General features: G+C 37.0%; 2 protein-coding genes across 12 annotated transcripts in view; one reads left to right on the forward strand and one right to left on the reverse strand.

The window, feature by feature from the left end:
* Positions 1-12851, reverse strand: part of LOC105332190 (uncharacterized) — a 69229-nt gene that overhangs the window by 13706 nt on the left and 42672 nt on the right. The window lies entirely within an intron of this gene.
* LOC105332188 (BTB/POZ domain-containing protein 17) lies at positions 316-11645 on the forward strand. 8 transcript variants are annotated; one of them, XM_011434653.4, is made up of 2 exons: positions 316-562; positions 9171-11645. In XM_011434653.4, the coding sequence occupies exon 2, from the start codon at positions 9256-9258 to the stop codon at positions 10543-10545; it is 1290 nt and encodes a 429-aa protein (XP_011432955.1). In that variant the 5' UTR covers positions 316-562; positions 9171-9255; the 3' UTR covers positions 10546-11645. The 8 variants fall into 8 exon arrangements, with proteins under 8 accessions (XP_011432955.1, XP_011432959.1, XP_011432954.1 ...); XM_011434657.4 differs by lacking the exon at positions 316-562 and adding an exon at positions 4394-4549; XM_011434652.4 differs by lacking the exon at positions 316-562 and adding an exon at positions 5220-5634.

Genomic DNA, 12851 nt, shown 5'->3' on the forward strand with positions numbered 1-12851 from the left:
CATTTCTCTGACTTCTGAAACTATAGAGATTAAAAACAAGGATAAGCATGAATTGTTTATTTTTTTTTCTTGACACACCAATAATCAATCTCCATCAACAGTTTGTATAAAATATTTCAAATACCTCATGATCTAACCCCCATAATTTAGACAAATACTACTGATAAGATTAGTTTTCCTTCATTTTTAAAATGACATTACGCTTGATAATTCTCTATTATTCAATCTACAACTGATAAGCCACTTGGCGTTTTTATTCTTTATTTTTTAAAAGAGGGGAAAGACGCATGATATTTTTTATTTTGACAGTGGAGTAATGCAAACTCGACTAGTGGTGGAATATTTAAATTAAGTAAACGGTGAAACTCCCACTTGTTTTATCCTAGAGCGGGAGATTAGTGCTCAGCGAATCAACACAAACATCACATTCCGCTCTCCAGTTTCTCTCCCTGCCATTTGTTTACATGGACGACCACGAGTTTTATCAGTGAAAGACTATTTTTTAAGGACCCCCCCTTTTACACTCATAATTCTTGGATTACACTTTTTTAACGCATAACAGGTAATATATGTTACGTTTTTTATCATCTTTATAACGCTGCTGAGCTTGCATTACAAGACTTCAATAGTAACTCTTTCCATTTTGACTGCTGTTTAAATATGATGGATTTAGACATCCATCTGAAGGATATTCCTTGTTCCTCAGATCTCTACACTGAAGTATTGGAAAACAAGCTTCTCCTTGTACATGATCATAAGTAAAAAGAGATTACTTTTAAGACCATAATCATATCTCCCAACAGATAGACATTCAGCCTGCATGATCTCCTCTTATTGCTGAGGGCACAAAACTTCAACAACAACAAAAAATTTCCAAACCAAAAAAATTTTTTTTTTTTAAACACTATGAGAGGGTGCATTAGGAAAACTCATTTTCTAGTGGATTTATCTTGCCGATTTTCTCTGCTGTTTGTTTAAGTTCTTAAATCGACCAAATCCTTTTTTCAAAGGAAACACCACAATAAAGACTATATCCTGGTCAGTGCGGAGCCAAGAATATTAAAGACTTGGGTCGTATTTGCAGCCCCCTCACAGAGCACCAAATCCCACACAATCGTTAGGGCAACCAATCTCTTCCAACTCGTGTAATTTCATGGAATATTGCACAGAAAATATTTTTTATTCCCCCCACTGAAAGAGCTTAGTTAGATAGGCAAAACTAACTCCTCAAATCTAGATTACCCTGCTTGATTGCAGTGGATTAGATAAAGATCTGGTGGAAAATGTTTTACTGGGACTATTCATGGCGCATGTATATATGTGCTTCCTTTATGGTATAACAATATACTATCTTTTGATCTCAAGTTATTCTTGTACAGAAGTTCTCTCTCTCTCTCTCTCTCTCTCTCTCTCTCTCTCTCTCGATCTCGATCTCGACTATACACATTCCATTTTTTCAAAGTCTTGACACCAAAAGGGAGGGACAAACTTGCTAAACTTGTGTTTCAAGTTCTGTCAGACTATCAGCCATTTGTCATGGAACAGAAATAACTTAACCCTATCAAACTGTAAAACCTATGTATGGGAGGGGTACATATTAGAAGCTGATAAACTTAGAAAACCCCTTCTCCATATAATTCAAAAACAAATCTAATCTTTCCCTTGACGATGGCCTTTTACAATTTTCCCTGGTAACATGGAATTTGGTGCAATCAATTACAGAGAAACAAAAGAGCTGTAGAGATTGTTTTAATCTCATAAATAAAGTGTTAGGTAACTTTCAATGCATTGAAACTTTCTTATCAAAGGAAACATGAAAAAAAACATTGCTACTGTTCATGGCCGTAAGGAAAACCCAGAGAGAACAAAGATCACCGTCTGCAGCCATAAAGTATTTAAGAGGGAAATCTTGTAAGACCTGAATACTGAACTGAAAAAAAAGCAACAACAATTGTTATTGCCCTCATAAGAGATAGCATTGTGTGTTGAGTAGAGGGAATGTTGCCATTGCCTGTCAGAAAGAGTTTCTTGAAAACCTGATGAAATCGCACCAAGCCCCACTAGAGTGAGCATAATTTCATGACACATTTACCAACATGGAATCTTTACGAGGGCTCCAACTTCATCCATTCTGGAACCATAGGAACAGGCAATTGCAGCAAATTGTCTGGCATTCCTCTGACACAGACTGCAGGGTTGTTTGGACATCATGGCTTATGACAGTTATTGCAGCCAATTGCATATTCCTCATTACACAACAATAAAGAATGCAAGAATTTGGATTCTGTAAATGAGTAACTGAAATTGGACCCAATGTCTTTTAATCTGAACGCCACTTCAGTTCAAAATTCCATGTTGGAATAATGCTTGTAATTAATCTACTGAGCATATTCACTACAATCTAGTGGTGGTGGTGGTGTAGGGGGAGGGGGGTAGTAGTGGTGGTGGTGGTAGTGGTAGGGGTAGGGGTAGGGGGTGGTAAGAGGCTTACACTGTGGGTGTGTGGGCCTAGAAATGTGTCATATGTACAACAGACAATAGGGCAACAATTTTAATGGTTATTTGTGAAGTTAAAAGCAAAGACATGTTCTCTTTCGATTGTATATCACGTTCAATCAGAATATTGTGTACAAACAATATAAAATCAAGATCCATTACAAGTCATCAATATTAAGTCCTCTCTCTCTCTCTCTCTCTCTCTCTCTCTCTCTCTGGTATTGATTTTTGTTAAAAGACTCCACCACTTTACTTTTGACTTATTATTTCTATTAAATAAATAAATACTGAGCTGGAACTCCCATTGTTTGGTAAATACACCTGCCATGAAAGCATATCAATCTAATCCCAACACCAACAGAAAGAGCTTAAACTGTTATCCCACTTGACAAGGTAAATATTCTTACTATTGCAAACATAAATACTTAAATGTGATATCAATTTTCAGACGGCGAGGACCAACAAACTATATGATCAATAAATTTGGTCAATCTCGGGCTCATAAAAGTGCTTCCCATGATGCAGTAACGGTCAGACATCATTTGTCTACATACCAAACCCCAATATAAATATTTTTCCACACCATTCACGGAGCCACATTTAACGACCATATATAATAAATCGCCTAAGATCGAATATTATGTTAGAAGATTAAACAAGAAAAATGGAACATGGAGACCCATAGCGTCTCCGATTATCACTTTTTTTCATTACATGGCGTCACTTCAATCCCCATGCTTTAGTGGACACTAGGCAAAAATCATCCACTAATGCTAAACAGGGTAAATCATCAGTGAAAATGCCTAACCAAGCGTTATTTACAAATCAATTCATCTGGAAGGTCTGAGCAAATGTCTTGACAATGAACTCCGCACAGAGTCAATATCCCTCCTCTGGGAGACGTTTTGCTTTTTTGTGCCTACCTCCAGGCCCCTTCTTATTGTCAAAAGCCCCAGAAATGACCGGCTTTCTGTAGACGAGAAAAATAGAAAGCCAAGCAAGATCTCTTTGATAGCTTCTTATTTAATCTGATCTTTTTTCTTTTTTAAAAACGAGGACTTTTGGGTGGCACACTAAGAAACCCAATGAACACAGAGCTGATCTACAGAGTGATAATATGCACAGATAGCCAGCTAGTCGCTAGGGTCATTTAGTGACAATCAGCCGGAATTTTCCCCCTTTCACCTTAACTCTGATAAAAACCAGACTTAAATACTCAGGGTGGAAGCTAGCTATAATTTAAAACATATCTTTTATTCTCCATTCTCGTGAAAGAGAAAGGGTTGAAATGTACCCATTTTACACAGGTCTTGATATCTAGCCGTTACATCAATAGAACTATATTAAATCTAGTTTTTAAATTTTGCCTGCGACGCCACCGTGGGTGCCTCGTGCTTCGGCTTGTTTGCGCTCCTCACACCTTCATCCCCTTCCTGGCTCCAGGACCCAGACATACCTGTTTCACATAAGTGGGCTGACTGCTCTCTATCTCTGTCCAGGTGATAACGCTCAGATTATAATTGTGCAAGACGGAGTTCGGCTGTCTGGTCAATGCTCCGGCCTTCCTGTGATTAGTTGACAAACTTTGCTAATTTTTCTATCAGTTTGTGTTGAAAAGGGGCAGGAACATAAGACCCATAGAACTCATGACACCTTGGTGATAACAGGTCGGTCTTAGAATTTGTCCTCAATCAAACCAAGAGCAATCAAGATGATGGACACTCTTAAATGGCATTTTTGAAATCAACCATCAAGATCTAAAAGTTTCCATATCAAAATTGAGAAAATATTTGTTTTTCTAAAACTTTGAAGAAAGAAAATTTTAGTGTGAAGGTGGGGGAATAATACTGGACTTCCATAGTTTGTCTCAGGGAAGTGTGTATTCATATTCATTTTCTACTGAAACAATGGTGTGTATGGAAATACAAATAAGAACATCATTATGTTCAAATTTTAAGCCCTGGAGAAGAACAATTTTACCGTGTAAACTGGAGAGATAAAACCGATTACATGACAAGCAATTTGTTCCATCTTTTCATCTCAACTAAATCAGGTAATTTGAGGCAATTTTTCCCCATGCATGTTGTCTTTTCCTTGAAAAAAAACTTTAAAAGGACAAATGGCTCCATTAGTACAATTTGAAGAGGTCTCTAAAATTGTGTTGGATTTGTGCAAAGTCATATTAAGCTTTTATTATTTAATGACTTGGTAACCTAAGTCGCAGTCTAAATGCAGTCTAATGAAATGCGTAATTCTAATGACAAATGGTTGTCAAGTTTTGACAGAGCCATATCGTCTTACAACCAAAGGGGGGTATTGCATTGTTTATCAATAAGCATTTAGGCACCACTTTTTATTTAAAGAAGGGTGGTGATGAGTAAAATCAAAGTCTAGAACACAAATTAAATCGACCATTACTGAAATTTTAACTTGGGTTTATGATTTTCCCCGAGCCTTTGATGATACTGCGCGTTTATAATCTGTTAATGTTCAGAACATTCTATTCAATGGAGACATTCCGATCACTGAATGCCTAAAAAACAATACTGCAATCTCACAGCCTGCTGATTAAAAGAAATATTTGTACGATATATTCCACACAATACCACTGGGAGCCATTATGCACTTTAAAAAAATAAAAAAAATACATGAATATATGTATAGACAGAAATATGCGTTGGGGAGGATAAAGAAAATAACAAAACCAAAACATTCTGCACTGTTCTATTGAATATTGTGGATAACGTGCCCATTTTTTTTTTTCCACCGAATATAACGTGTATAACAGTATTTGGCAAAAGCTGACCCTAATCAGACTGATTTTTTTAACCGTAAGCATTAAAACGGAGACATAATTCTGTGGGCATGCATGGCTGCCTCGATCCACAATAACCTCCTAGGGGTAAGCCGCAAGAGAAATTATGAAGAAATATGACAGGCCAACTCGTATTACTTTGATGAGATTGGGTTATTGACAGGCACTGTAAGGTTAGGAGGGGTGAAATAGTGAGAAACCATTTAATTCACTGGGGTTTATCTTGTGTGTTGTTCAAAAACAAACCTTGGCTCCTGTTACGCAGGTACACTCAAGATATTTATTGTGAAAATGGACTTTTAACAAATAACAGCTTTTACAAGGTTAGTAGAACAGATTAATATTTCCTCTCGTGTGTCAGAGTCTCTGTTATGAAATTATTTATTTTTTTTTATCTATTTGATAAATTCATCATATTCAAATGGATTACCCATTTATGATAGATGATTATAACTTTGTACGGGACCATGACACATGCCATATTATTATTTTTTTTTTTTGGTCTTAAAGAAAAAATTTGATCGAGGCATTACCGCTTGATGAATGAGGACTGAAATATTCTATTCTTAATTGCCTGGGAAGAACAAAAACCCCATTTTCTCTGGATTTAGCAGCCCCATTTCAAGGTTTTCATATCACCGTCAAAGTGATTACCGGTATGCTAGTAAAGAGAAAATTACAACACCCCCCAAGAAACTTGAAAATATCAACACTTGGTAGCTTCAAAAGAACCTGTAGTATTTTCTCAGCTAATTCATCTGTTTAATATTTTTGTTCACCTGTTCAGCTAATATTTCACAATAAATTGACCATATTTTTGTCTCTCATTCACCTCTCAAATAATTCTCAGGAGGCAAGGTGCCCCTTTTACACATGCACGCACAGAGCAATCTAGAATTAAGAAATCGCCTGAGTACACAACTTATATTTCATAATTCGCACGAGGACATGCTTGACATTTTCCGTGCCATTTTTCTTCCTGATATAATTTCTTGAGAATTCCAATCTGGATATCTTGAGATGGATCTCGAGACCTACTCATCTGAGTACAACTAGAGGTCTGATCCTTAGATTAGGAGCCGGAGCCAGCGTCCATTAGGATACTTATGGGTGGTATTCTGGTTTTTTGTTTCACAGAGCCAATTTTTATTGAATCTCCACTGGCAGATGTGAGTTGTTAATATTATCAGAGGGATTATTATATACAACCATTGCAGACTTCCGGACTCTGTGAAGTAGAGACATGAATGGCTCTTGAGGACTTTGCCTGTTTACTCTCTCTCTCTCTCTCTCTCTCTCTCTCTCTCTCTCTCTCTCTCTCTCTCTCTCTCTCTCTCTCTCTCTCTCTCTCTAACAAGAGTAAAACAACTGTCTGTTACACATGCTTGTAAATTACACTTTATTAAATGCAACTGCTCAATTCTCTTTACCCCCTTTATACACAGCCGTTGTAAATCATTGCATTTTAACTGCAGATGCAACAGTTTAGGCCAATAAATCAAGAGTTATTTGGCCATAATTGCTACACCCTGCACCCCCAATGTCTGTGCTGAAGATTCCCCTAGCCATTCAAACTCTGTCTAGAGCCTATTAAAATGACATATTTATTGTCCCCTCTCATCCCAAAAGGAGAAGCTGCAATTACAAATGTTGATGAATCCAACTAATTAACATGTCTTACAAGTTTAAATGTGCATAGGTTTGTCTTGAAGACAATGCCAGTTCCTCTACTGCCTGAGGGCCCCTTGATAAGTTAGTACACCATTGACAAGTAGGAATGGGAATAAATAATATTGCGTTACGCCACACGTCCGATCTCACTAATTGATTCGAGACAATGTTTTACCACATATCCATTTCCCTTCAGGATAAATGTTATGTGTAGAAATCTAATTACATTAGTTATTACTTAGTTGAATTTATTTGGAAACACACACACATAATTCATACCCTCACAGCCCCACTACAAAGGAAAGAGGTGTGGGGACTAGGAGACCGTCAGTTAACTCAGGAGATATTTCTGTCGAGTTGACCCCTGGGTCATTGGGTTCAGCCAATCACAGGTAATGGTGACTTAATCATACATCACTTCTATGTTCATCAGGCTTTATTTAATATTTTTGCTCTATGATACAAACACAGTAGGATATTTTATCCATAGGACTGGAAATTCAATTTACCATACTTAGGTTTGACAAGATGGTTCAAGGTAATGAATTTTTTTTTTTGGTTTAAATAATCAAATAAATGTTTTGGATCAAAATCTTAAATTAAAAAAAAATTAATAAGAAAGGAAAATTTTAAAACCTAGAAAAAAGAATTGAATTTTTTTTAATTCAAAAGTGTTAGTGAATATTGATAGCAACTCTTTTATCTTTCTCTGAATACAAATTTAATACAAACAGGTTGTTTCAATTTCTCATGCCTGACATCAAATTGCAATTTATTTTTAATTTGTCATTATCGATGAAAGCTTCCATTTTTTCAAAGTGTCTTCCCCATGAGACACGAGTTGACAATCCCTTGCATATTTCATGCTTAATTGGAAACCGAGAAGAAGTCGAGTCAACATTAAGACAATTGCATCATTGATTATGATCATGGTGAAATTTACTGAACATCTGACAGTATAATATCTCTCTCAATCACGATTTTTCTGACAGGATTTTGCCAAAGAAAATGCATTTTTCTCTGACTTGTCAGATTTTCACAATTTTGTCGATGACAATTACTTTCTAGAGTGCTGCAAGGGTCACACAAGAATGATTGGAAATATTTTTTCTAAATTGAATTCTCCTGCAAATTTTACACACTTGATCCCACAAGTGCAAACATTTTTTTTTTTAAATTGGGGTCTTCAAAAGTTATCACAAAAAAGTGGAAAATATTAGGTCTTGGGATTCATATTTCCAGAATTTTCTAAGCCCTAGTTATATTTCAGGTCTGTGTAAATAAGCAAAGATCACATTCTATTCAAAAGTGCAGCACCCACCAACTAATAAGAGAACCTATTTTTTTCCCCCCTTGTCAGAGGTGCCGAAAATGAAGATATTATTTTTCTTGGACAGGTTCCTGCAATTCAGGTGTTTTATCTCCCTCTCTTTTTTCGTAAGGACAGAAATGTTGATGGGGGCTTTTTCCCTTGGCTGTTATTGTATATAGCCCTGTGATTGTTTTGTAGGCAGCCAAGTGTTGATGCAATACTGATTAGGAGTGAGTTGAAACAGTGATCAGTCATGACAGCTCGATAGAGAGAAAGAGCGAGAGAAAAAGCCTCCGAATCTGGGAGAAGGGGTTCCTCCGAAAGAATGTCACGACTGCATGTTAAAGGCTCTAGATAAATCTCCTCAAGTGGCTCTGTATAACAAGGGATTTCATCTGTCATCAGCTGATCCCCGATGATTATTGTTCAGAAAACACAAGGGCATGCAAAATGTCAAACACTACCCCAAGTTCCCTTTAAACTGCTTTTCACAATTACATTAGAACATGGCTTCCACACCCACTGTTTCAATTTTTTTTCTCCATTTGTGCCTGGCAGGAGTTAATTTTCATTAAATATTTAAATCAGATAGCCCCATTGGCAGCTGTGCTATTTATATTGCGAGGCTGGCTTTATAAGACACGGTAGTTTATAAACCTGTCCATACAAACCCAGGTAGATCTCCCTGCAAAACGCTGTCCGTCTGATTAAATGCATTTGTTCCATTCACCCGACACATGCTCAATTAAGGTGGCACTACATCTTCATTATTCTCCATTGATTTCATCAGGGCCTGGTATTTCTAAAGACTCTTGAGCTCTGATATGACTCAGGTTTTTCCTTCAGATTATTAATGGTCTGTTAATCTCTTTACAGGTGACAACTCAATCAACAAGCAGCAGCCCTGGCCCATCATCACACAAGACCAGCTCAGGATGAGCTAAGATGTCGCATCAAAAGGATGAAGCGATTCAGCCCCAGCGGTCAACACTACCCTGACCCCTCCATGCCTCCGGAAAATGCCCCTGAGGTCACAGAGGGTCAGCCCCTGACCACTGAAAGCAAGAAAGTCAAGACCAACCAGTCCTTTGAGTCTCTGTTTGACAGTGAATCTCTCTGCGATGTGATTCTTAGTGTCAACGATGGACAGTTTGTTTTCAGGGGACATAAGATGATTCTGGGATTAAAAAGCGAGATTCTGGCAACCATGTTGAATGAGCTGCATTCGAGCGAGACCCAGTCTCGTCCAGTTTTGAGTCTGAAGGAGGCACCCGAGTGCAGCATGGTGTTCAGCCGATTTCTGTACTTCATTTACAGTGGGGCCGTGTGGCTTCACAGGGACTATGTCCTTCCCCTGCATAGCCTGGCCGAAAAGTACCAAGTCAAACCCCTGATTCAACACTGTCACAGCTACATCAGTCAAATTCTCTTTAATATGATCGATATCAGTGATGGATGTAGGGGATTTTCTTTAGACATCATTTGTGACATTTATGAAGGAAACCTGTATTCTGATGAAATTTGTGATCTCTGTTATAAAGTGCTTTGTGCCAAATTCCGAGACTTGAGTACTTCTGAAAGATGGCCTCTGTGCAGTTGGCACTTAGTTAGCGACTTGCTGAAATGTGATGACTGCAACGCTGAGGAGAATGTGATATTGACATCCGCAACCGAATGGATGAAAAAGAATCAGCTTGCAGACAAAAATCTCATTGAGGATATTCTAGTCAATATTCGTTACCCATTATTACACCGAAAAGTCCTGTATCACTTGCAAAAAAATGGTGTCTTCAAAAACTTTCCCCAAGTGCAAGAACTCGTAGAGAATGCTGTGCGCTATCACTGTTTCAAGGACGTCCCAGAGGCAAGAGACGACTTTGTGGGGATTCAGTTCACCAAAAGAACTATCTATCGCACCCGGCCGAACAGTGCGGAAAACAACCGCATGAACTCACCAGAAACTCTGTCCAGTTCAAGTCAGAACTTGAGTCGCAGTGTTCAAAGTCAGACTCACTGTTCGCCAGCAGTATTCATTCAAAATCCCCAACCTCCCCCTGTAGTGGAGAGTCAGATCTACAGCAACCTTATACAGGAGAGCCCCGAATATCTCCGTCTGAGGGAGGTAGTTCCGGCCCCTCCCTCCCCACCCATGCAACCAACTGTCTCACCCATACCCCAATTGTACAATGTGTCGTCTGCTGCAAACTACGTTCAAAATGCCAGTGTTCAAACAGGGGATCGGTCTTCCTGATAGATTTGAGAAAGAAGAGTGTTTCTAATCTGGACTAAACATTAGTTTTTCCCAATCTTCTTGATGACAGTGCTATTTGCATTTCTTCTCCATTATAATATATCTCTGTCAAAAAAGTGCTTGTAACACTGAGTGAAGTTTTGTCAAATACCGTCATATATTTTGAGCTTTTATTCCTGTAAAATTTTTCTTACCAGTACTTTAAATTACCTCAAACATTAAATCTAAATACAAAATCAAAAACCCATAATTTCATTGCTTCTATAATAAAAAAAGTCATGGCTGCAAATTGGGTGAATACCTGAGGACAGCATAATCTTGTTTAACTATTTTTCCATGAAATTCACTACTGATACAAGTTTTATTTAATAGCCATTCTGAAAAAACTAGGTGTTCATGGTTCACCTAATCATATTAGTGCACTTAATTTGGAATTAAATTGAGTGAAACTTGAGTTGGGAGAAAATCCCAATGTTCACATACCAACAAATCTGGAAAATCTAGCTATGTACCTTTGCTTTGATGATTCTTTAGAAGATAGGATCTGGGGACCTTATGTAAGGCGAGCTTTTTCTGCAGACTTGACTAGCAGGGTAAATTAAAGGCAATTTGTCTCCTCCTTTCATCCCTACTGCGCCGTTTTGCAGAACTCTTTTGCTAACTAGCAATTAAGCTTCTTTTTTTCATCCTGCCAGAGCATTTTTAAATAATTCAATTTAGCATATTTGAAGGAATATCAAATATGTCTGGAAATAAAAAAAAACCAGTTGCAAGAAACTTTTGTTCAAGTTAACAAAAAATTCAAAGAAGCTTTACACAGTTTTCGATCTTATTCAATAAACTGAAAATTGACAAAATTAAAAATTACACTTTGTTTTGACTTTGGCGATAAGTCATGCAATGAATTCTGTTGTAATTGTTATTTCCGTACAACATGTACTGGCAATTACAAACAATTTGCATATAGTGTGCCCTCAATCTGCAACAAGTTTTGTAAAAACATGGGGCATTTTTTGCTCAATATTGATAGATGTCTAATGTCTTCTGCTTCTGTTGTTTTCATCATTAAATGTATGAGAAGTAAAAATGTTTGTTCTACGGCTTCTGTTTTCTTTTCTCTTTGCTATCAGAGACAAAAACATTTCGCTTGTGGACTGATAAAGTCATCGAGTATGTGGCATTTTCCACAAAAACTTTCTCGATAGAGTTGTGTTCTTATGTACCTGATAGGAACATAAATACTGATCTATCAAGTTGTTCCACAAAACTGTTCAAAGGACAAAAGCATAATCAAGCTATCGTTAGTTCAGCTCAGGCATGTGCTACCAGATAACTCTCTACGTTTTCAAGTACGTGAAAATTATGTTGTTTTGATCATGCTGTGATCTACCTTTGAATAAAAATAAGCGCTTGCGCATGCGCTTAGCGCTTAAAAAGGAGCATGATTTTTTTTTTTTGGAAAAATGTGGTTTGTTCTTAACAAGCCAGACAAAAAGAGTCAGGGTATGGATGTCAATTTGGTGGTTTCTCTTGGGAATTCTTTTTTCTTCTTCTTTTTAAAATTTTTATGCCGAATTTTGATCTGCCGAAATATGTCAGATACAAACCACAGATTAGTTCTGCCCAACGCCTTGCCTTAAAGAAAAAAAAAAATCACGATACTTGCAAAAAAGTATGCAATACTCGTATAACCCATGCTATGAAATGCCTAAGGCACAAACCTCTTTTTCTTTTTAGCATCAACAATCTGCAGATGGTAATATAATTTACAAAGTTTTGAGTATGTCACATACTCCATAAATAGTATATTAAATGAAAAGTTGAATTAAAGTTCGAACTTCTATATATTATGTACTTATATCAAAAACATAGTGAGTTCCAATTCTTCACCATTAGAATATTTTGGATAAAAATGTTCCATGAAGCTGATATAACCAAAATAACTCCAAATGATTGACTTGTTTGTAAATAAGAGCATTTTTCTAAACAAAACATTATACCCTTGAAGACAGATGCATATAAATCTGTCGGCACAACAAGTTATGTAAAGAGCTCCCCACTTTTCATAATTCATAGGGAAAAATGTTTCAGCTTTGTTAAATATATTACTCAAGAACATATGATAAATTAAGGTTTGTAAACAGCGCCTTAGTTTTGCCAAATATTACTTTAATGTATTCCTTAAGACGCCTCATTTGTTTTGGGTTTTTTTCTTAAACAACCACAAATAAGATATGCACACCAACAAACACTTCATTTTGAGGCATTTTCTGGAAGACAAGAGATTCATACAGATAATTTTTTAT

This window comes from Magallana gigas, chromosome 7 (assembly GCF_963853765.1).
Source record: "Magallana gigas chromosome 7, xbMagGiga1.1, whole genome shotgun sequence".
Taxonomy (NCBI): domain Eukaryota; kingdom Metazoa; phylum Mollusca; class Bivalvia; order Ostreida; family Ostreidae; genus Magallana; species Magallana gigas.